Genomic DNA, 25,678 nt, shown 5'->3' with positions numbered 1-25,678 from the left:
TATCTCTCCTTCCACTGTACCAATGAGAATAAATTCCCAGTCTTTGGCAAAGTATAAAATCTGTTTAAATGTATTACATTACACTGAAGTGTGCTGAGGTGTTTTAAAGCAGCCATCTGTTCGATACTCAAGAATCTGTCCAGGGCTGGGAGAGGTGCTTGTCTTCTGGCACATAAGACAAAGAGTGACACCGTGCAATCTGACCTCTGGTTAAAATTATTAATGCTGTCCGGAAAGGATTGCTAAAGGCCTGTTGGAAAAAGAGAAAGCAAAAAATGCAGCGTTTGGCCATTTGGAAAGTAGGAAATAAAAACTAGTAAATTTTTATTGTAAGAGTTCCAAGGTAATTTTGCAGATTATGGATTTAAATACTTGGGTTTTGATCCCAATTGTGATCTGATCATTGTTGGTAATTAGCTGGAATGCTGTTGGGAAATGGCCTGTGCTAATGCGGAGACGCTATCAGTGTTGTCAGCTTCTGCAAATTTTCATAATGGTTCTAGAAAAATGAACCGTAATGTAGCTTATGAAACATACAGTCCATGCAGCTGGGCTGTGTGGCCCTGCCACCCAGAGATTTCCTATAAAGTTACTGTCAATACAGGTATTCATGTTGCGATATCTGCAGAGGTAAAATGTTAATGTTACCAACGGCAACTAGAGCATGGAGGAAGGGAAGATTTTGGACAGAGGTGTGTTTTATTCTTCACGGAGAAGTTCATTTACTGGACTAAATTAGTGAACTCAATTGTGGCTTAAACTAGTGATGAGTGAATTATATAATAGTTTTTAAATCTATTTTCCTATCTCTCTGTATATCAGAATTATCTTTGTGTTGCCAAATCTAGAAGGGCATTCAGCTTTCTCAAAAATGTTCCTATATGATGTATCAGATACTCTAAATAGCTTGTTTCCCTCAATGGTATTAAATAAATAGAACTTTTTCTTCTGTATGTTCACTCTTCAGGCTGCCACACAACTTTACCCCGTAGAAACCAAGGAGGTTGTTTGGGCTTGGCGAAACTCTGCTGTTCATAGCAAAACAATTGAGAAACTAAAATGAGCGCGTTGGGGGGCAGGGTGGTGTGTGTGTGTCTCTTTTTGATTAACATTATTCACACTTTCATCACAATATAGGCATTGCTTTTTCCTTTTTTTGCTTTAACGGATTTTCAAGAAGTCTAGCTCCTTCTGTTTTTTATACTTGTGTTATTACAATGTTTCTTAATAACCCGCTGCCTGATCGCTTTCTCTGTAGCTTCTCCAGAGGTTGCTGGATGACCGCAAGCCTACTGTGGAGGTAATCAAGCGTGAAGGGGAGAAAATTGCAGAGTCAGCAGAACCTGCTGATAGAGTGAAAATCTTGAAACAGTTGAGTTTCCTGGATAGTCGATGGGATGCGTTGCTCACTAAAGCTGAAACAAGGTATTTGAAATTCTTTCATAGATTTGAAAAATGTAGACATAGTATGTAATAGATGATTAGAAGCAGCATGTGGAACTCTATAGTATGAAATCTTCTAAGTACTATCATTCTTGTTATTACATTACATTATTGTGTCTTGATGTTGATATGATAGGTCCTCTGAAGGAAAAGTGGAGAGAAGTGACTTGAACAGACCAAAAGCTTTAAAAAAATATTTAGCCTAAGATGCCAATATCTGTTAAGATTAACTGCATATGTATCTTTTGAATGTTTTACCTCTGTTAGTTCATTAGAATGCAAGTTTCTTGATGCAAGAACCTGTTTTGCATAGAATCAAGAGCAAATTTTATACTTAACAAATAATAATGATGTTCCCTTGGAACTTCAAAATCCTGTCATGCTGGTACAAACAGGGGGCGCTCAACTCTTCTTCCCCTTTTCTGTTTGGTGTCATCCATGTCATTATTTTCTGTAACGTAGAGATCCTCATACTGTCAGTTACTGATGTACTTATGCAAGGTGCTGAGCTCCCTTAGTTCTCAAGAAGAAAAAGGACCGTCAAAGTATATAAATATATTCTAGCAACACATAAAACACTGTCGCTTAAAGACATTGCAGTCCAATTCAAGTTCCAATTAAAAAAAAAAACCACACAACCAACGACAAAAAAAAACCCCAAACCCATACAAACGGTATCTGTGTATACACACACATTGATTTATAAGTTGTTCTTGAGATATAAAATACCTGGAAAGTTATGAACTGTAAAGAGTCTTCGAAGAAATCTGTGTTGAAAGGGTTGATGAATGTGTTTTCTGGGTGGGGATTTGAAAAAGGACAGCCTTGTTCACAGCAGAGAGAAGAAGAGTGTGCATAAGAGGTGGCCTGGAAAAGGCACATAATTGAGAACAAGAAAGGACTTGGAAAGTTGAAGAAAAGGAATTTAACTGAACAGTGAAGCTTTACAGTGAAGAACAAATGGTTGTATTGGCATCTGGGCACTCAGAGTAGCATTGAACTCGCCTCTGTTGTCTCCTACTCCTTTCGGTAGCTTCTTTTTAGTTCCTTTACTCTGAACCTCTTTTGTTACCTCATACTAATAATATGATTATTTAATTAGTGGAGCCAACCACTAATAGACCATTATTTCCTTCTTTCTTTTTTTTTTTTTTTTGTTATTGAGTGAATCTGACTCATTAGCTGGGGTAAATGTTAATGTCATGTTTAATTTAATATTATTCTCCCAGTCTGGTGATACTTAATTAAAAATCAAATTGCGACTTTCTCAACCCATCTACTAGCCACAAGCTCATCTCCATTTTTCTTTGGCTGGTCTCTAGAAATGAAGAGGAGATTTGAGGATGATTTTGAAAGCTATATAGAGCACTTCACTGAGTGTTCTGTGGCTAAGTGTCTCATGTCTACCTTGTTTATAAGCCTTGGGAAGCATGTATAAACATAGCTTTTGTCTGGAACGAGATCCCAATTTGAAAGACAATATTGTGGTGCTTTTGATGATGGGCCTGTGCAAACCTCATGAAGTTCAACGAGGCCAAGTGCAAGGTCCTGTACGTGGGCCAGGACAATCCCATGCACAAATACAGGCCAGCTGGGGAACAGATTGAGAGCAACCCTGAGGAGAAGGACTTGGGGGTGTTGGTGGATGAGCAGCTCAACATGAGCCGGCAATGTGCGCTCGCAGCCCAGAAAGCCAGCCACGTTCTGGGCTGCAACAAAAGAAGCACGGGCAGCAGGTTGAGGGAAGTGATTCTCTCTCTACTCCACTCTGGTGGGACTCCATCTGGAGTACTGCATCCATGTCTGAGGCCTGGAACATAAGAAGGACATCAGCCTGTTGGAGAAGGTCCAGAGGAGGGTGTTGAAGGTGATCAGAGGGCTGGAGCACCTCCCCTATGAAGACAGGCTGAGAGAGTTGGGGTTGTTCAGCCTGGAGAAGAGAAGACTCCAGGGAGACCTTACAGCAGCTTTCCACTATTTGAAGGGGGCCTACAAGGAAGCTGGAGAGGAACGTTTTACAAGGGCATGTAGTGATAGGACAAGGGGGAATGGCTTCAAACTGGAAGAGGGGAGATTGAGAATAGATACTAGGAAGAAATTTTTCACTGTGAGGGTGGTGAGGCACCTGAACAAATTGCCCAGGGAGGCTGCATCCCTGAAGTGTTCAAGGCCAGGCTGGATGGGGCTTTGAGCAACCTGGTCTAGTGGGAGGTGTCCCTGCCCACGGCAGGGGGTTGGAACTAGATCATCTTTAAGGTTCCTTCCAACCTAAACTGTTCTGTGATTCACATAGGGGGAGAAGTCTGCTTGAATGAAATTATTTCAGCAGTGGTTGTAAAGATGACTCTTCCTGTAATCAAGAGCCTTCTCTGAAATTTAATAATCTGAAACAGGAATGTTTTAGATACTCCTTTTTTATTTTGGAGGTCAAGTCTCTGTGCTTTATTAACGTTGTCCCACTAAGTTCATTGAGAGCTATTACTCAGAACAGGAGATGCAAAAGTAGAGCCAAATAGTTCTGTTCACATCATTGAACAAATGTTTAAAGATATTTTACAATGCTGAGGAAGCATGACAATATGTTCTGGTTCAGTAAAGCCTTTGCCCAACTTTAAAACACATAAAATAGTCAAGGGAGTGTAACTTTATGCATAAAGACAGTTAGAAACTTGAGAACTATCATGATTGGGTATAAATCAATGTTTTGCTAAATCGAGTGCTAGATTATTTTTAGCAAAAAGTATATGAATAAAGTGATGCTCTTTTAGCTAGTATGCAAGTTTTGTAAATAAAAACAGTTTCAAAAGCTTCGGAGGTGGGTGGTTTTTTTTAAATTTTATTTGATTTTTACTTTACCTTGGTTTTCATTGAGTATCACGGATATATGTCTATTTCATTTGGTGACTGGTTCCTACAATAAGACAGAATTATTTCTTTTACTTTGTAAAGGATTCCAGGGCTGGTTTTTTGGTTTGTTTTTTTTTTAAACTATTTTGCACTTACTTCATCACAAAAATAACCTTTTTCTTTGTATGTTGATAGGAACCGTCAGTTGGAAGGCATCTCGGTGGTAGCGCAGCAGTTCCATGAAGCTCTGGAGCCGTTGGTGGAGTGGCTGACTGCCACAGAGAAGAGGCTTGCAAATGCAGAACCCATCGGAACACAGGCCTCCAAACTGCAGCAGCAAATTTCTCAGCATAAAGTAAGATACTAACCGCACACTTGCTTGTGTCATTCTTTTTCAACGCTTCTGTAAAGTACAACACAACTGGCAAAACTGTTGCGGTGTACCTATGTTTTACCATACTGATTTTTTTTTTTTCTGTAATTTGAGTTTTATATATTTACGTTGGCAATAAGTCATTTTTCGTTCAGTTTTTATTAAGTTCCACTTACATTTCTTTTATGTTTTTCTGATTTTCTTTTCCATTATTCATTATTTAAAAAAATATAGGCCCTAGAAGATGATGTCCTAGCTCACAGTAAGAGTTTACATCAGGCCATTAGCACTGGTCAGTCTCTAAAGACTATGAGCTCCAGGGAAGATAAAGATATGGTGCAGGAAAAACTAGATTCTTCTCAGGCACGATACATTGAGATTCAAGAGAAGAGCAACAGCAGGTCTGAACTTCTCCAGCAAGCTTACAGCAATGCTCAGATTTTTGGGGAGGACGAAGTTGAATTGATGAACTGGCTGAATGAAATCCATGATAAACTGAGCAAGTTGTCAGTCCAAGATTACAGCACAGAATTGCTTGAGAAGCAGCACTCTGAACTACTGGTATTTTTATTTCTGTTCATTTATTATTTAATTTGTTTTAAAATTTTATTTATTTTTCCATACTTCATTTCTTTTTCATTAATATATTTTGTTTAAAATGGCAATATGCTTATTCCAAGTAAAAAGAATATAATTTGTTATATCTGTGCTACCACAAATGGTCTTTTCTCTTAGGATCTTCAGGAAGAGATTCTTCTTAGAAAACAAAATGTTGATTTGGCTATACAAAATGGCTTAGAGCTTCTCAAGCAAACAACAGGTGAGAGCTTTTTTCTTGTACTTGTAAGCGCTTATGAGAAAATTAAAGTGGAATATGTAAATGTCCATATTTTCTGGTTAAAGCAGTTGTAGTTATTTTAATAAAGGTGTGAGGTAAAGGTAAGATGTTTTTGGGCCGATTTTACTATTAAAGTCAGTGAGCAAAAGTCCTTTTTTGCCTGCAGAGAATTTGGCCCTTGAATCCTTTATTATTTTTAGTGGAAAATTATTTTAGTGAACCTGCATTCCATTCCTAATAGCAAGTTATGGACATTACTCATAATGGAGGGCTGTTTGGCAGTGGACGCAGTCAATTCCCTGCAGGCATCCACAGATGAACAAGATATTAGACTACCTTTTACTGCAAGAGGAAAGCTTTGGCCATTGGAGCTAATACTGTGGGAAAAATTGCATTCCAGTTGTACACAACGTGTCTGTTCTGTAGATCAACATCTGTCTGGATTTTCCAGTAATTCTGAAGTTCTTGAACTCTTTAAGACACACATATGGTTGGGGGCAGGGGGTATCCTTTTCTCCTTTTCTGTTCCAATCTTAGACATTATGCATAGTCTATAATGAAATCTGAACATACACTAATAAATATCGGCAGTTTTTTTTTAATTTAGCCTTTTGAGTTGTGTTTCAAATGAATAGTAATGAGGGTGGACAGTCATGTCAAATATTACTGTAATTGGAAAATCTAGATAGTATTTTGTTGGGGCTTTTTTCCTTCACATTTTCAATAACCCTTATAAAATCTTTTTTTTTTTTCGTCTTTATAAGAAGTATTGTGAATTTAAGGATGGATTTTTTTTAAAGAACATTTGTGTTAAATATTGGATCTAAGTCCTTACTTTCTAGTAGTTTAGTAAAGCAGAAAAAAAGACAAGGACAGATCCTGAGCTGAGGTAAACTTTGTAGCTCTGTGGTCTTCAGTGACGGCAGGATAATTTACAACAGTTGAGGATTGACCTTGTCATCTTGTTTGGGTTATTTTATAATTTAAATACTGAGACTTCTGTAGTAGGTGGGGTTTGGGATTTGGGTGATCTTTTTGCTGTTAAATATTTGTGATCACAGGAAATAACATCCCTCTGATATTTTAGGTGATGAAGTTGTAATAGTTCAAGATAAACTGGAAGGCATTAAAGCGAGATACAAAGACATTACGAAATTGAGTTCTGATGTATCCAAGACCTTAGAGCAGGCTCTGCAGCTTGCAGGTCAGCTGCACTCAACTCACGAGGAACTCTGCAAATGGCTTGATGAAGTGGAGGTGGAGTTAATCTCATATGAAACTCAAATACCAAAGGGTGAAGAATTAAGCCAAGTACAAGAAAGACAAAAAGTAGGTTTTAGACCCTGTGAGTTATTTATTGCTCTATGATTCAGCTAGGTTTTGTTTTAAGTTATGTTTGGCATGAAGTTGTTTTGTGAATAACTAATTTTGGCATCAGATCATTTGACTAAATGTAACAGTAGTTAAGAATCTAACTCACTTTCCAGAGTCATCTGTTATAATCACTTACAAAATTGGGCTGAGGTTTATTTTTAGCACAAGAGAAGCACAACATTTCCTTTTTATTTAAGCAGCTACCTAATCCTGGGAAAACTCTTTAAGTTGTCAAACAATGTTATTTTGGTTTTTAGTTGTGACACGGATAAAATCCTGTGAAGTATAAAAAGAGTCAGCATTTAAAATATATATATTACTAATCTTGTTTAACAATATTTATTTCAAAAGAAAAATTGGAGTATAAACTGGGTGGCGTGGACAACATTGAGGGGGGGAAACTAAAAAAAATATCTTTCCATTAAATTTCTTAGATATATATATATAAAAATAAATGAAAGAGCAGTGGGGGTTTCTATACAGGTAAAAAGTAATTCCTGAAGCATTGTGTGATGATTTGATTGGAATTTAATCCAGTCATTTCTTATTTTTAGAAATCACTTGAATTCATCATATTTTGCTTTATTGCATGCCTGATTTCACTTGCTGGTGATTTGGTTCCTTATTGAGTTGCAGGATGTTATGAATATCCATTATTTTTATTTTCTTCATTAAGTACTAACAACTCTTGCAAAATTACAAAGAATTTCAGACTCTCATACTGACTGGAGAAATATATTCAAGATAGATTTTGTAGAAAATCCTCTTGAAGAATCACCCTCTTCTCTGTCAAATAGCTTACAGTATCAGAAAGCTAATACAGCTGAGCTGAAAATAAGCATGCTGATTTATCCCTTTGGTTTGCATGGAAAACATTTAAGTTCTTGACTCATGGAGTGGTTGAAAGAATAAAAAAACATGCAAGCTGTATGTGTTCAGCTTGTATGCTCACATGTTTACTTTAAATGGCCTTTTTCAGGAGTTGAAAAAAGAAGCAAAGAACAACAAAGGCTTACTGGACACTCTGAATGAAGTTGGCAGTGCCTTCCTGGAGCTGGTGCCGTGGAGGGCCAGAGAGGGGCTTGACAAGATGATAACAGAGGACAATGAACGTTACAGACTTGTGAGTGACGCGATCTCTCAGAAGGTGGACGAGATTGACGCTGCCATCCTGAGATCCCAGCAGGTACTGAAAACTGTTCTTTGGGCAATAACAGTCTCTGGCCATGTGTACCTGAACAAAAGGTGTCCTTTAATAACGTTGCCAAAAGTTTCTTGTCCTTGGACAGCAGAAGGCCTCTTTGAATGAAATGGGACTCCACTGTTAAGATATAAATTCCAGAAGTCAGATGATCTATACAGTTGTGTCTGCCTTTTCATTTACACAAACATCAGTCTTATAGCTAAAATGTCTGTAACTATCCTGTGGCTCCTTAAGTGGGAGTTTGCTTAAGTAAGAACTGACTGGCCCATGTCTTTTGTAGATCGTGTTGTGTTAAGTAAAATCTGGTCCAGATCCCCATCCAGTTTTACTCGATGCAGCACTGAAATCACTAGGGTTGCCACACCTTTTAGCATCAGCTGATTGCCTAGCTGCTTTGTACTTTCCACAATTAAAAGCTGGATCATCTTGTTCAAGCTGTAGTAGAGGATTTAAATAACAATTGCTATTATTCATATCCACCATGCTTTTCTTCTTGGGGCTCAAAAATTCAGTTATTTCATGTCTGGAGGTTTCTATACATGCACAGAGGTGTATACATAGGGGTAAATTTTGAGAACTGGCACACTGATTTGATCACTAAATAGTCATGTATTTAAGCTTGCTCATAAATGCATTGTAGAAACATGATTTTTCCAGTGTCTGCCTACAGTTCAGGCATAAAAATATCGGTGGCAATTTCTGTTTCTGCTAATAGTTCCCATAAACAGTTGTAACAGCACAAGGAGAAAGCATGTGCGGTATTTTTGAAGTTTGCTGAAAGCTGACTAAAAGATGCTGGTAGTAACTTGGATCACATAACTGATTTTAAAAATAACTTCATGTTTCTTTTTAAGGGGTTTGCTATGAATATTATCTTGTGTCATTAACCAAATTCTCAAAAATGAAGGGTGATTTTTTTTTTAGTGAGCGATAAGGTGAGGTAGAAGAGTGTATGTTGGCTCACCTTCAACTTTTCTGAATTCTATGCGTCTGTTGCATCCCTTAGCACAAGTTCAGCTGATTCAGGTGCAGGCATGAAAGGTCCAGAGCTGCTGCTCCACTAGCTAATGTTGCGAGGGCACATGGCACTTTAGTCCTTCATACCCCTCGCCTCCACGTCAGCACAATATACTTCTATACACTGTATCCTATGATAAATATCAAGTGGCTTAAAGTGCTTCCAGTGAAGGATAAGCTACTTTCCATTTAGCTCAGAGAAAGACCAGGCAAAATAAAAAATATTTTTTGAGAAGCTAGTGCTGTGTAAGCTTACCTTGTGGCAACTCATTCAAGTGCCTGTACTATTTAAAAAGTTTTGGGTGGAGGGCAAAGCCACTAAGAACATGAGGGTTCAATGGGAGTAGTGTGGGGTGCGTGCTAGATGTTAATGGGCCAAAGTGAGAAATGCAGTAAGGTATATGAACAGGTAAGCCTATTGTTTCATGTTGTGAATGGAAGCTGGAAGGTTTAATAGACTAATGCAGCGTCCTGTTTTTTAACTACCTGGGCAAAATGCTCCCAGATGGATGGTATTATCCTAGAGATAAATTTCACTGCATGTTTCAATCTTCATTTCTCAATACTGAAAGCAGTGGTCAGTGTCCCTACCCTAGTGGAGGAGTGCTACATAGAAACAGAAGGTCATATTCTACTTGTGGCTTACTTGTTGTTCTTCGCTCTAAAGCAGCCATAGAGAGTGCCTTAGAAAGCATTCACAGAGCAAGTCACAATGTTATCGTATTCAGAAGTCAATCATTCCTGGTTAGAAGAAAATGTACCACAATGAACTATGCTTGGTTAAACTGGGTGGGGATGAAATAGACGATTTTATAGTGACTCAAGTGAAGTTCAGGGCTCATAAATACCTGTCATGCATAATGGGAAGAAAACACTTCAAATTTTGGATGCAGAGAGTATCAATTTTGTGGGTTTTATTCCTTAATGTTGTATTTGAACATCACAAATTGGAAATCCTATACCCTCAGCAAATGGAGTTTAGAGTCCCTGTCCTTCCTCAATGCTATTTAACCTAGAATTTTCACCACCATGCCTTGATTTTGTTATTTCCATTAAATATTTGCTCAATATTATTTTACGTATCCATGGATCTTTGGTATTGGGAAGTCACGTTGCAGTTAATTTGTACATCTATCATATTTGAAATTACCTTCTTTATTTCCTTCATTTGGATCATAAATAGACAAGCTTCGGAAAAGCTCGGTGTGAGCTGCAGTTTCTGAAGCCAGGTTTAAACTACCACTGGTGCATGTGCTTAGTGTTAACAAACAGCACTGATTGTTTTGGAACATACCTTTCTATTTGGAAGTCACAATATTTAGGACAAAACTTACTTTCTGTTTCTTCTATGAGAAATGACGTGTAGTGAAAAAGAATGTTTGTGCTCTCTGTCATGTAACAAATGGATTATAAGGGCTGAAAAAGATTGACTCATACAGAATGAAATCTCAGAACTGCTTCTTTTGTTTTTGTGTGACTCATGATTAACCACTAAGACAAGACTAATTTGGTGGCTAAAGTGGACTCTAGTTATATTACAGGAGCAGGGCTGTCACGGTCTACAGCCACAACGGCACAGACCAGCAGATTTAAAACATAAGAGGGACGGAGAATGGTCAGAAAGAGACTTCTGGGGAAAGTGGGGGTATCAACAACAGAAGTAGCAAGTTCTAACCTAAACCATCTTGATAGATTTTCACAATAACTCAGAGCCATGTTAGTGTTCAACTAATTGCAGTGGGGGTCAGAGTTTAAAATAAATAAATAAATAAATTAGTTCTTAGTAGTTTCTACGATAGCAGTTTTGTGCATCTGATCTTCCCATGTAGTATTTCTGTATGGCTTAAGATCAAAGGTGCCCCTGTTGAGTACTGCGACGCATGTGTGCAAAGATGCATACCTATAAACTTGAGCTGAAGAGAGAATGTGTGATTTATTTATTTTTTTTTTTTAAATTTGGTCTTACTTTTCTGAAGAATTACGTGCCTGTGTACTTCTTTGCAGGATCTCATGCTCTCCTTCACAAATTAGTAAGAAATAAATCCTTTAAATCCTCTCATTACTTTAGTGCTTTGAGGTAATTTCTGAAACATTTAAATGTTGACGAATGGTAGTCAAAAGTTAATCTTTTAGGAAAAGGACTGGCTGCACCCAAATGCCCGAAAGAATTTTCACATTTAATCCCAGGTCTAGCTATGGGTGAAATCCTGTCTTCTCTGAATTCAGTGAGGTTTTTCCACTGACTTAGTTGAATTGTGATTGTTTTGCCTTTATCATTTAATACCAAAGCAGGTCTTAAGATTAAAAGGATAACATCAAAGAACTATTTCTTAGTGTAATTGCAACACTAGCAGTAATAATTAACCTAGAGAGGGAAAAGACACATGGAAGTAGAATAAAATGAAAATAAACAGTCTAGTTAAAATTCTGAAATGATAACCCTTTTTATTTTCTTATGTCTGTTAGAGAGCTGTAGGCCTTGGAAAAATGTATTTGTTTCTGTTGTTTGTCATGCTTATGAATTAAGCTGCTTGTATTACAATCTCTCAGAACCATTTTGGGCTTTGTATTTCATTTATATAAAACCCTCATATGGAAAGTGAGCCGCTATCTTTCTAACAATTCAAAAGTATTCTTTTTAATCTTCTTTAAAATTTTTGAAATGGTCATTCTAATTTCATGCCTACAGAACCACTGAACTAATTCATGTCTCCCGCATTTAGTTTGATCAAGCAGCTGATGCTGAATTTGCCTGGATTGCAGAAACAGAAAAGAAACTGATGTCTCTGGGTGATATTAGGCTTGAGCAAGACCAGACCATGGCTCAGCTACAAGTTCAAAAGGTAAAAGAAATGCATTTTCAACTGTCATGTTAATTATTGGCCGGCACACTCTCCATCTCGAAAATGTACTGGCATGATTTAATTTTCAGTCCATCATGATGCACTTCAAAAATAGTTTTTGCTCTGTGTAGTCTTTTTTTTTTTTTCTGACCAATTTGTATTGTGTTTCAAGGCTTTTACCATGGAGATTTTGAGGCACAAAGATACTATAGATGAACTTGTTAAGTCTGGGGATAAGATTATGAGCACATGCACCGAGGAAGAGAAACAGACCATGAAGGTAAAGTTCCTTAAATTACAGCTACAGCGGTAGATATGCAGACAATATGTAAGTAGAAGGATTCCTATAGTGTCCTTTTTAAAATACTAATGAAAAAGCATTAATTACATCCACTTCTAGTCTGAGCGTTGTAATATTAGAAGAAACACTGTTGTGTATCACTCTCCTTCCTTCAGGATGTTCAAAGAACAAATGCTGTGTACTTGCTTCATTCCCTGACACTAATTTGGAGCCCCATTTATCATCTTCATCCATGGTAAATAGTGTTTTAGCCAATGGACAATCGAGCAAATAGGTATTAGTCATCCGGGGTGGTGTGTGTGGAATCTGTCTTTTTATCTTCACCAGTTCTCTTGGGTCAGTGACGCTCTGGGCATGTGTATTTCTGTGCCAGATTCAATGGCTGTGCACCTCAGCGTGAATCTTTACTTTTGTTTTTGCTGATTTCAGTGTAGACCTTACTTGCCAAGATTATTCCATCCTGTTGACTAACACAGCCCATGAAAGGCATTCTTGTGCTTTTGTCTATTACACACACACACAGCCTGATATTTGGGCTGTATATATATGTGCAGACAGACTTTTTGTGTTGGCGTTTAAGAATGGATTAGTTGTGGGGTTGGGTTGTTGGTTGGGGTTTTTTTTTCTGAATTATGGTGAGGCTGAATATGTTGTGGAAATTTAGTCCTTCCAATGATCACCCTTCTTGAACAATACTTCACTAATTATGCTCTGCTGCAGGATCTCTGAATAAATTTGATTTTCTCTTAAGTTAATTTAAAATAGATGAGATGTTCTGTCCATGAAAGGGAGATCAGTTTTATGTGAGTCTGTTAAATATTTGTATTTTTCAAAAATACTGTACATCTGTGTGTTAGGCTATGTTTTGTCCTTTGGATAGCATCTCTATACTTAATTTACATGCAAGACATAACAAATGAAAGGATAGCTTGTTCTGCCAAAAAAGATTCTTTACTTCACATTCAACGGCTTGCTTTTATGTCTAGTTTTTCCAAGGCTAGCGTTTATGTGCATTGTCACATATAATATTTCATAAAAATGATAACATGGGCAGTCTTCCATGGGAAAAATGTATAGCTAGTTGATACTTTCTTTTATTATCACGTGCCCAAATACTGTAGATTTGTAATGTTTAAAACTTGTAGTTCTGTCATTTTATTAATGGTAACACATCCTCATTAATTAACATATGCTAACCTTGAAAATAATGTTTTGTGGTTTCTGTTGCAAGTTTGTGAGCTACAAGCACAACAGTATACCCTGTTCTTTTGGCAGATTTTATAAAAAAAACCCCAAAAAACGAAAAACCAACAGATTTTCATGTATTGTTTGTGGTGCTTTGATTCAGAAATGCTGTGGAAGACTTAGTTTCTGCCAAGTATCATTGAAGATAAACCTCTTCAGTAAGGAAGTGGGGCTAAGATCTGCAGTCAAATCATTTGCAGCTTGACTGGAAGCTCTGTGAATAAAGTGTTATTTGTAAATATCAATATCATTAAATATGTTCTAATTACTTTGAAAGTACTCTGCCAAATTTCGATCTCCTGCAATATTGATTCTGTCCACCTTAAACACTGATACTGTAGAAACTTTATCAAAACTAAAAATTGGGTCACTGTGGTTTAGTGCTATAATTATCAAAGATTGTTTAGAAATAGATTATTATATATATAATTAAAATTGTTAGGTAATAGACATGTGGAAAAACATACATTGATATTTTTTGTTAATATTTTTTTTACAGAAAAAAATGAAAAGCCTCTTACAGAAATATGATGCAGTCTGTCAAATGAACTCTGAGAGAAACCTCCAGCTGGAACGAGCTCAGTCCCTGGTTAACCAGTTCTGGGAGACTTATGAAGAGCTTTGGCCGTGGTTAACTGAAACAGAAATGATCATCTCTCAGCTTCCTGCGCCAGCCCTTGAATATGAAACTTTAAAGCAACAACAAGAAGAGCATAGGGTAAGCATTTTGCCAATTTTGCAAAACAAAGTGTCGAAATCCAAGTAGTATTCTGCCTAGAACTGTGGAGTACTCTGTTAAACACTGAAAATCAGACAGTTATACTTCTGTTGAAAAAAGAATTATTTAAAATACTAATACAAAATAAATACATTTTCAATCATGCCTCTGCTGTTTTCTAAACTGCATGCAAACAAGATTCTCTGGGGAAGGCAACAATGTATAAGCATAAAAGCGGGCTAAAGGGGAAAAAAAACCCCACCATTGTAGTGAGAGGACTGAGCACGAAAAGTTAATGGTTAAGAAGTAAATTTAAAAGTACACATTAATGTCAGTATTAGAAGAAACCAAACCCATAAGCAGAAAGAACAGACATGGGATGTTGTAGCAAGGAATAAAAGAAGGTAAAACATGGTTATCTAAAGAACTGGAGTACTTGCTCCTGGCGTGCTGAAAGTGAAACGCTGCCTTTGTGTACAGTCTATATACAAATATGCACAGGCATTGATCTTGTACACGTAAAAAAATTAGCTTTTATTTTGTTGCTGTCATTGGAACTAAACTTAGCTGAGCCAGGAACATGGACAGTTAGAGGGCCAAGAATTGATTGCTTGGGTTCCAGCTGATCTCATAATCTTTTTTCATGTGAAGTATGTTTGTTATGTAATAATTAAAAGAAATAATTGTTTACCATAACATCACAAAATAAAGGCACAGTGTTGTAGGCTGGCCACCGTATGGGCTGTCTTACATGGAGGAATAATCAGCTGGAATAAAAATTAGTACTTTTTATGTATGGCTACTGGTATCGTATGGAGTCAGATGTATCCCACCAAGGTTAAAAGCCTGTATGTTTTGGCACATGCAAAGCCCATATAGCTACTGGACATACCTGTCTCTCCCTGCTCAGCGTAGAGTAACTAGGTTTTTTAATTTTAGCTGACTCAATTAAGTGACTCAAGTTAGATAGGATGAACCCTGGCTTCAAAGTCTTGTTTACTCTGAGACCAGTTAATGAAGATATGCCACTCTTATGTACTGGTAAACACTGGGTTCACCCATTTGTCTTCCTATTATGTCCACAATGAACAAACATGCTCTATTAAGACTAGCTGTATAACATGAGCTTTACAAACTATCTTGATTAGTCACCAACCAAATCATGCTTGCTTCACTTACAGGATTGTTCCCCATCTACTTTAATCATTCTGCTTGCATGAGAGGCCCTTTAGATGAGCTTCTATTTTTGCATTTTCCCTGGGCTATGCCATTAGCTGAGATTTGTTTGTTAAGTAGAAGATTAATGCCAGGCAATTTTAACACGTAATCTGATCTGGAATACTTGTTTACTGGAATTGTTTACCCAATGGTAGATTATGGAGAAGATCAAATCATTTATTGTTCTATTAAGGAAAAAAAAAGGTTCCGAATGTGAATTGGAAACCATTTTCTATATTAACTTACTTTTCTGTTCGGATGTATTTAGTGATGACTGTCTTTGTTCCAAGTCATGGAATTCATAGAGTTGATTCTATGTGAGTAGCATGCAGTCAATTTGGTTTGAATTGAGCTGTGGGGAGAGTACTAGCATAAGGTTTGGACCCAGAAATGTGCACTCTTGTGGCCTTGTCTCAAATCATCTATTTGCACAAAAATAAAACGCAAAAAATTATTTTCTAAAAACTTTCAGACTGTTCTTAGTTTCACCTTTTCCTCTTCTCTGTTAATCAATGTTATTTTTCTTGTTGTAAGAAGAGTTACATTCTCAGTAAGTAGCTTGACTCAGGGGCTTTTGTATTTTCATTGCTGTTTTGTCATCTAGGGGCTGTAGAGATTCAGGGTCACTGTCTTTTCGGTTTTCTCAGCTTCTCCTCTTCTGGGGAGGAGCAAGGAAGCCAGCCAGTATCAAGATTTCTTTTTAAGGGAAGGACCTTAGTTGATGAGAAGAGGATTTATTTACACTGAGACTGATATAGGCCCTTTTCTGTGTCTTCATTAATTTAAACAAACTCTGAGCTGAGAGGAACAGAGCATGTGCCTCTCATGGTCCTGCACAGGGGCCATAGGGTAGAAATGCGTGGGGTTCACAGCACCGGCAGGGACAGTGCCTCACAAGACAGTGGGATTTTTCTGGAAAGGGAGGGATGAGCTGAAAAAACAAATAAAACTGGAGGGAACGATTGGGCTACTTCCACAAAAAAAAAATCCCTTTTGTCAGATCTATGGGTGCAAGTAAATAAAACCAAAATCTTTAGGCAAGTTGGAAGACACCTTGTGACCTTTCACTTCCACAAGCCTCTGCACAGTCTTCTGCACAGTTTTGACTTACTTAGGGAGTAGATGATGAAAGGGAGTAGACAGCTGAGATCAAATTTAATTTACTTATTAATTACTTGTTAAACTTTGTGTCAGTTAAGTAACAGAACTATTGTGAAGACAGAGGGGTCTTGTGGCCAGAGAGGAGACTGCTAAACTAGGTTGATAGGTCTCTACTAATCACTCTTCCTTGTCCTTTTGTCCTTTTCACTGATTTCTTTGACTCTTCCTTGTGCTAGTTCCCTCTTCTTAAGGCAAGGATAATTTGAATTAATATTCTTGCAGTGCCAGTACCTCTTTCTGTGATCTTCAATGGAAGGCTTTGCGGCAAGTGACAAATATCAACATGAAAAGTATATATGTAGTGGTGTTATGTACATGTCTAGAATATTGTTGCCATTTCTGTCATTATAGGTACTATATGTGATGGGGAGTGTCTGTTGCCAGCATCATATGCATAGTTAGCATCTTATATTTTACCTGTAATCATATGTCCTGCAAGAGTATCGCACAGACCTTTCCAGTGTCTCTAATTGTGATGTTTCATGTCTGGATAGCTCTCTGTTGGAATGGGAGCCACCACTGGCAGAGCAGTCACTAACTTTTATTTGATTTTATTTGTGCTTTACATTAGGATGAAGGGTATTTGTTTGGAATTTCTTGCCAGCTGGATGTGTTAGAAGTGTGGACAGCTGTAATGTGGTGGTGCAAGCATAAGAAACTGATAAGTTGTTTCGTTTGTTATAGCAACTGCGTGAGCTGATCGCTGAGCACAAGCCTCATATAGATAAGATGAACAAAACTGGGCCTCAGTTGCTGGAGCTGAGCCCAGGAGAAGGTTTTTCTATCCAAGAGAAATATGTGGCAGCTGACACCCTGTACAGTAAAATTAAGGAAGATGTCAAAAAGCGAGCACTGGCACTGGATGAAGCCATTTCTCAGTGTACCCAGGTATCAATTTAAGTTTAAAGTATAATTGGATTCATTCAAATGGAAAGATATGTAGACATTGTCTTCTTATCAAGAAGACATATATATATATATCTCAAGACTAAACTTCTGTTTTATCTGTATTTTTCAACCTAATGGCCTGTGAATGTTTATATCACTGCTTATGGCATTGATTTTTCTATTTCTCGAGGCGTTATAATTTTATGTATTGGTCAGTATTAAGACTACTGCAGTTGAAAAATGTTATTGCTTCTTAATTTTGAAGTAAAAAAAGGAAAAATAGGTTTAAAAATGTGGGATTTTATTTTCACTTTATTCCTCTCTCTCTTGCTGGTCTGTTACTAGCTGATGCTCCCTTTGTATGCGGATGTCACTGTTGATCAGTTAACTTGAATATAGTTACATCTTGAACTTGACAGCTTTGGTTACAGCTCGTTACCAATGGAACTAGAGGGTAGTTTGGCATTGGTAATAGCATTTGGTCTTCATTGCAGACCCACAAGAACTTAATGTAACCTGTGCTTGAACTGTTATGTGACAGTATTGTGAGCAAAATTAGACGTCACAAAATGTCATCATAACCATAAAACTCAGGTCAAGTCCATAAAAGCTGCACATCTGAGATTCATCAGCCTATCCGATGAACTTCAATAGGGTATTGTTAGGTGTCACATTCTGGAGACTTTTAAATATAGACTTAATTGTCATTTAAACCCAAACTAAAATTGTTTTACTCAAGCCCAAATTCAGAAAAGAACTCAGTAAAACTGTGTACATGAACCCATACAAAAACCTGAATAAAAATATTTTGTTCTATACTGTGTTTTTCATAGGAAATTCTCCTTTTTCTCTGTTTGCTGAAAATTAAGTGCTATACTTTGCTCAAGTCTCAAATACTAAATAAAGAAATAAACCTTAAAGTTCTCATCAATTCTACATTCTAAATAATTTTTGTCATAGGTCATTGTATTTAGTGTCATATTCCTAGCCCCTGCAGACTGAGTTTAAGAAGCTGAGGAAAAAAAGTGACATCAGATATTATCCTGCTTTTGAACTAGTTATAGACATTATATTATACTTTAAGTCATTCTAAACACCTTCCTTATTCACACTGCTGAAAGACGCCTGATGACTTAGATTCAGTGGGGTTTTTTATCTTAATACTCATGGAGCTGCAGATTTGAAACTCAAGATATTTACTTAGCATTTGAGTCCCTGCTTTGTATGTGATAGACATTAACATGTACTGGCTAAGTACAAAAAACAAGAATAAAAATGCATTCTTGGGTAACAGCGAGAATATAATCAGATGTTGAGAAAATACTTAATTATTTGTGCGATACTTTAAGGTTCATTTTCTATAAGTAAATGTATATGCAGATGACAAAGCAAAACATTGTAACGCCCAGAATGCAATTTTATATAATCTACTTTTTTATTAAGATACGTAAATATATATTATCAGGGCTCTGTACTATGATGGCTAGGTCAATGTTTGTCTAGACAGTCCTGGAAGAATAATTATTTAACTCTTCAGGTTTTAAATTATATTAAATTGCATTATGTATCAAAGGCAGCACATAACCTATGGAGCCAGAATAAGAGGTTGTAATGACTTGCATTTAGTTCCTTTTAAGTTCTAAAACACCTTGTCTCATTCATTGAAGTAGGAGTACAAGGAAGCCTACTGAACGTACTGACAATTTAAAAATGTAATGCATATGTCCTAAAATTAGACCTGAATATTGCCAATTTAATTTCCGTTTTTATCACTTTTGTAAGGTTTTGTTGCCACAATCAGCTTTTCAGAAGTCTTGAATGTGGGAAGGCTACTTATCTTTCATAACACATTTTGCTGGCTTGTATGATATTCACACTTCTAACAAAATCACTGAGTCCATAACATTAGTCACAGAGTTTGATTTGAAGTGGGTTGTATGGTGGGAAAAAGTAATTACATTTATATTGCCTATATTCCTTTGAATGAATAGAAAGGATGTAGCTATTTGTTCGCATAAGGTAATCTTGTTTTGCTGTGCTCTCTCTAGCACCTTTCCCAAGTGTAGTCAGGTTTGGTTTTTGTAGATCCTGGAGGATCATTAAATGCACTCACAATTTACTAATTTCTGTAATTTGACAGGGGCATTGTGGTGAGATATTTTTAGGAGTCTCTCTGGATCCAAAAGCATATAGTAAAAGCTAACTTTGGACCTATACCAAAGGATGAACCACGTTAACATAGCTGTAATTGAGTTTCTGGGCACCTACCTGGGCTCAGTCAAATGTGGGTGAGAATAATACATGCTGTTGTGTGCTTTTAGTTGCAGAAAGTAACATTCCTTTACTGCACTAACAAGTATCACCTGGGCACTAACAAATGTCTTTTTGAATGACCTTACTTATCAACTCTTAATCAGTGGTTATATGCCAGTATGTTGGTCCTGATATGAAAATGTATGTATTTAATATTAAGGTAAATAGCTTTCTAAAATGATGAAATCAGAAAGCCATGGCTCTCCAAAATAAGGTACAAACTACTGTATGAATTATGCAGGACTAAATGCAAGTAGATTCTGCCATATGTATAGGATCTTCAGATGGAGTGTCTCAAGACTGAACCCAGACTTCATACTAAAATCCTTAAATCTGAAAGGAAGTGCCATTTTGCAAGATTATTTTTGTAATTTAGATATTAAAAGAGGGGAAGAATCACGAAGGGTTGCACATACATGTGTTGGATAGAGATACTAAATACGTTAATTTTAAAGTACCTTTCTCCAGGAGAATTTCAGACGCCATTTTTCAGTTGTTTTTTTTTCTAATCCCTGCCACTTCTTTCTGTCCTTTACCACCCTGCCAGTTTCATGACAAGATAGATCCAACTCTTGAGAGTCTGAAACGCATAGTTGAACGTCTGAGGCAGCCACCTTCGATCTCAGCAGAGGTTGAGAAGATTAAAGAGCAAATCAGTGAAAATAAGAATGTGTCCATGGATCTGGAAAAGCTTCAGCCGGTGTATGAGACACTTAAACAGAGAGGGGAAGAAATGATTGCTCGCTCAGAAGGAGCTGATAAGGATATATCTGCTAAAGGTAAGACTGAGGAAAGTTTCATGTGGTGGAAATGCAGCAAGCTACAGCATATAAAAATCTTCATTTCTGGTGACCGCTAATCAGGGTATTGTGTTCTCCGGGAGAAGCTGCTAAAGATTTATAAAAGCAAAGCATTCATTTAAAATAATTAATCATGTGTATGACCTTTGTTTTATTTATAAAGTCCATGTTGGTTGTTTCCACTTAACATTATAAGGAGTCCTGTAAAGAAACAATTTTAGAGTCTAAATTTTAAAACGTACACATATGTTTCTGCTGTAGAACTGTAGAGAGATTTATGGCCAAGAATTGTTTGCCAAGGTAGTAATCTAGTTCCTTTGTTGTTTAGCTGTTCAAGATAAACTAGACCAAATGGTCCTCGTTTGGGAAGACATCCAGACCTTGACTGAGGAAAGGGAGGCCAAACTGTTGGATGTAATGGAACTAGCTGAAAAGTTTTGGTGTGATCATATGGCTCTTGTAGCTACTATTAAAGATACTCAGGACTTCATTCGAGAACTGGAGGGACCTGGAGTTGACCCATCTGTAGTCAAGCAACAACAAGAAGCTGCTGAGGTCAGTTGAAAGTATTTTATTTACAGTATGCAGAGAAAACACAAAATTACTATGAAGTACCAAAGGAGAATATTTTTTTAGAGATGAAGAGGGATAATTGTATAGAAATTTACTATAATGATATCTCAAGAGTCTGTGGTAAATAACATGTATCAGTGCATAATTGCAATGAGCATGCAACATGTGCCTGTCATTACATTTACATATCTGCTTATAAACATGTATATAATAAGCATGTCAGTGAGACTTTTAAACGTTACACATACTTTAGATTCCCTGAGTAATACGTAACATCTAAATGAAAGGTGTACAGATGTATCATGCTCTATGTATTGTGCTCTAAGCCTGTAATTATTTATGCTGATAGCTAAAGATTTGAAGGTTGAATGATAACCTCTGAAAAAAGAAAGCACTCTGATTAAAGAAATCTAATTGGAAACTTCCTGTTTATTTTTTTCCATCTCATGCAAAATGACATCATAAGCCATTGTTAGAATTCAGACTGATGTCAGTTGATTTCACTCTGACACTGCAAAGGAATGCTTATATTTTAAGCATCTAATTGTAAGTCCAGGTGACTTTAAAGAAAGCAAAGGTCGAATCCTGCCATGTCTTATCTTGGAAACAAACTATACATAGATTATTAAATTTAGTGTTAGCAGCACTAGATTTTTTTTTTTTTCTCTTCGTAGGCTGTTAAAGAAGAAATTGATGGACTACAAGAGGAACTAGAAACAGTTGTGAGCCTTGGCTCTGAGCTTAGAGCTGCTTGTGGAGAGCCTGACAAACCTATTGTCAACAAGAGTATAGATGAGGTATGGGAAATGCAGATGCTTAAATCTGTTATGTTAGATGCTTGTTCAGCTGAAACTGGTATATCCTCCCTGACCCCAAGAAGTTTTGAAAATAAAAATTTTGTGGCAAAAGTAAGATATCCCTGAAGGCTTTGTGTTAAAGTAAGGTTTGCTTTTCAGGTAAGCGAATCTTGACTCAGATTAGATAAGAATGTACAGACAATTTTATTTTATTCATTTATGGGTTAAAAGTTTTGTAAAAGACAGAAAGGGTTTTTTGGTTGTTTTTTTTTTTTAATACTGATTAATACAACAGACGGCTACTTTTTGCAACAGTAATGCTAGAAAAAATTTCAGATAGATCTGGTTTATGCCAGGTGAGACATCTTAACTGAGACAATCCTGTTTGGATGGCTACAGAGTATTTTTAATGTCTCAGTTGTTCAACAATGTATGTTTCTTTTAAGCTACCTTTTTTATAATGATGGAACACCAAATGATTTAATACTAGTATTTCCCATATTAACTATAATCCCTATGTTAATAAAAATATTCAGTAATCGTTATTGAAGTTTACAGCTTTTTTAATCCAGAACCTCGAGTGTATTCTGAAGGAAAGTAACTACGCAGGTGATAGGGAGAACAAGAGTGTTAATATGGAATGAATAAGAACTATTCATGCTTAGTTTATTGGTGTTATTGATCAGTGAATAAATAGTGAATGCACATTATACAGCAGTAAAATTCTTTTGTCCATTGGAGTAAATTGCACTTACTTGCAGCTGAATTCTGCCTGGGATGCCTTAAACAAAACATGGAAAGAACGGGTAGATAAGCTTGTTGAAGCTATGCAGGCGGCTGTTCAATACCAAGATGGACTACAGGTAAGATGGTGTGATACACCTAACCCGGTCTTGAGTCAATAGGATTTAATGTGGCTGTAGTAAAAAAGGTCTTGTCGTTGGGAAGGTGACATGTATCACTCTGATTATAGCGACTATTTTCTTCAGTAGGCAGATATTTTTTCTCAGGTTTGGTTGGGTTGTGGGTTTTTTTTGCATTAAAGAATAAATCTATTTGGGTAGTTCATGTAGTTGTTCATATATTGCACTATGTTTAGATTTGAAATTAATGTCCCCTTGTTTATTGGTAAGAGCAGAGGGTTTTTGATACCACACACATTCACAGTAATCCTGCTCACGTTTTCTTGTGAGAGTCATTACTTTACGTGATAGGCAAGTTGAAGTTGTGACATGTTTACGTGATCTGAAAGGAACAGAATACAGGTCCATATACTCACTTGATGCTGTTTTCTTTGAGTGGAGGACAGTGAAAGAACTTCAATTTTATTCCAACTTTTTATAAGTCAAATATTGTGTGAATATTTTAGGCAAAAGATATTAACATAATGTTACTATAATTTATCCAGTCACAATACTTAAGAAGATGATACATTTTTAAATTCTGTAGGTAAATTTTCCAGCTGCTCTTTAAAGATATCTTTTCTGTCTATGTGCTGTGTTTTTGGGTTTTTTTTTTTTGCATATTCTTTGCACATTTTGGCTGAGTGGCAGGCCTTATATCTTTTGTCAGTGAATGGCTAGAAGAATGAAACATTTGAAAAGATTTGATGGTCAGATTTTGCAAAACTGTGGTTTCGCTCAGTGGAATTACTGTCTGTCTTGGTTCGTTAAATCTTTAAAAACAGAGTTTCACATGACACTGAGGGCAGCTGCTTGTGTGGTCAGTGCAGATCAAGCAACACTCCTTAATAATAATGCAACAGGCTTGTTTTCCAGAGCACCTTCACTATGTATGAACTCCAAGTTCTCTTTTTTTCATCCTTTGCAGAGGTTGACTTATAGGGTTACATTAGGAACATTGCCATTGGTTTGAGTGCTTTGTATTTCCTGTGGCTGTACACTGTACATCCTACAAGCTTGGTACTTAGTAAAAGAACTGTATTTAAATGCCTTCTTATGCTCATTTCAATAGACAATATGAAAAGTATTGTGGGGAGACTGTTAGCTGCAGCTGCTTCATCCTGTTGAGCGTGTTGGGGGGGTAGTTCTCCTTTTCTCAAGGAGGTGTGTATCAGTGGGCAGCTCTGACAAGCTGTCCTAAGCCTTTCTCCTTAATGAATCACAGATAACAGGCAGGAGGAAAAAGGCCTGGCAGAGGTATTTTTTCCCCTGTATAATTACCCAGATTGACACAGGTGTTCTTAATCTTTAAGTGGAGTATTCTTGAGGTTGTTCTGCATTATATCAGGAGCAAAAGAAGTACCCACAAAGCCTCAGAACTGGGAAGACTTCATTTGTTTTTTAAAGTTATAACTGCATTATCCTACAGAGATGCAGTCAAGCTCAGTTATTGCCCATCACTGTCTAATATGTACTGAATGGGTTGTGTTCCATGTTCCTTACACAGATAACATCCTTCAAAAGAAGTTTGTTTGTAATCATCATTTAAAGTGTGGTATCATTCAGCTACCACCTTCCATCTTTGCTCCAAAGGACTGCAGAACAGAGTTAGTCCTGTGTTTACCTTTCAGGGTATTCATTAAAATTGCTGATTTTACTCAAGAAGTAGAGTACTAGTCAGCATGAATAACAGGGGCAGAATATTACTGCTAATAGAAGTTCAGTCTTACAGCATGTACGTCCTCGTAACCATTACATGGAATACTTCAGTTAAGATTTGATCCCTTGTATTGCAAAGAAACCTAGGTTCGGCTGAAGAAAGCTGTTTTCTTTCAAAGAGCATAGCAATATTGTTCTCTGGACAACAAAAAAAATACGATATTTTACTTAATACAACTTTGAAATACAACACTATTTCTCTGCCCACGCTTCAGTTTCATCCTGTGATTTTCAGGCAATATTTGACTGGGTAGACATTGCTGGCAGCAAGTTGGCATCTATGTCCCCAGTTGGAACAGATCTGGAGACAGTGAAGCAGCAAACCGAGGAACTTAAGGTATGAACTAGGAAGTTATTTCATTTATATTTTCGACTGTCTGCATTTTTCTCTGTTTAGTATTTTTCTGTATCTTTCAAGACTCAAAAGCAGTTTTCGTTTTAAATGTCTAGTAAAAAAGAGTCTGTATGAAAATTTCAGATAACATTTCATTGCAAACTTTTCATTTTAAAATGTGCTTCATTTTAAAGTCTCTTCCAAATTTTGGTGGGACTACATTTTATTTTATGAATATGTTCTGATAGCCGAGAAGTACTTGTAAGAGCATTCCTTCTCTTTCAAAGGCTGTAAGGTTATTATGTACAGGGTTCTTTTCCCATGACTTTTTAAATTTTCTGGTTTCTACCATAAACAGCTTCCTTGAAGCTCTGAGAGAATGCCTCCAAAGCTTCACTTCTGCCATTACAAGCTTTATCTAAATGCTCACACAGATCACAACATTCCCAGTACATTAGCAAGCTGAAAATCAAACTTTCAGGCTAACATAGAAACCTGTCTATATGGATCTGAGACTGAGTATGCTCCTGACATCAGTAGGCTGTTGTGCTATATATAAAAAACAGGGATGTATAATGATCAGGGAATGTCCTTGGTTTTGTTGCTCGCTTGTACTTTTTTTGTCTGTGGGCAGGTTGTTTAATCTATTTTATGATGTAACTTCAAATGAACTATAATCTTACATAGTTCAGAACACACATATGCGAGTTGTATTCAGACTGCTGTCCAAGTTGTGTATACAAGAGAGGGTGTTCTACTGAAGAAAATTT

General features: G+C 36.8%; 1 protein-coding gene across 2 annotated transcripts in view; it reads left to right on the top strand.

Moving 5' to 3' along the window:
- DST (dystonin) overlaps window positions 1-25,678 on the top strand; it is a 310,119-nt gene that overhangs the window by 240,948 nt on the left and 43,493 nt on the right. For both annotated transcript variants that reach the window (XM_009879834.1, XM_009879835.1), the window contains 15 exons: window positions 1,259-1,425; window positions 4,486-4,645; window positions 4,898-5,224; window positions 5,399-5,483; window positions 6,589-6,830; window positions 7,855-8,061; window positions 11,820-11,939; window positions 12,112-12,219; window positions 13,985-14,203; window positions 17,267-17,470; window positions 20,331-20,562; window positions 20,912-21,138; window positions 21,831-21,953; window positions 22,715-22,816; window positions 24,810-24,911. In XM_009879834.1, coding sequence (XP_009878136.1) covers window positions 1,259-1,425; window positions 4,486-4,645; window positions 4,898-5,224; window positions 5,399-5,483; window positions 6,589-6,830; window positions 7,855-8,061; window positions 11,820-11,939; window positions 12,112-12,219; window positions 13,985-14,203; window positions 17,267-17,470; window positions 20,331-20,562; window positions 20,912-21,138; window positions 21,831-21,953; window positions 22,715-22,816; window positions 24,810-24,911 — 2,625 coding nt within the window. The remainder of the gene's footprint in view (window positions 1-1,258; window positions 1,426-4,485; window positions 4,646-4,897; window positions 5,225-5,398; window positions 5,484-6,588; window positions 6,831-7,854; window positions 8,062-11,819; window positions 11,940-12,111; window positions 12,220-13,984; window positions 14,204-17,266; window positions 17,471-20,330; window positions 20,563-20,911; window positions 21,139-21,830; window positions 21,954-22,714; window positions 22,817-24,809; window positions 24,912-25,678) is intronic.

This window comes from Charadrius vociferus, unplaced genomic scaffold (genome assembly GCF_000708025.1).
Source record: "Charadrius vociferus isolate BGI_N301 unplaced genomic scaffold, ASM70802v2 scaffold342, whole genome shotgun sequence".
NCBI classification, from domain to species: Eukaryota; Metazoa; Chordata; class Aves; order Charadriiformes; family Charadriidae; genus Charadrius; species Charadrius vociferus.
This window is presented reverse-complemented; position numbering and strand designations above follow the sequence as displayed.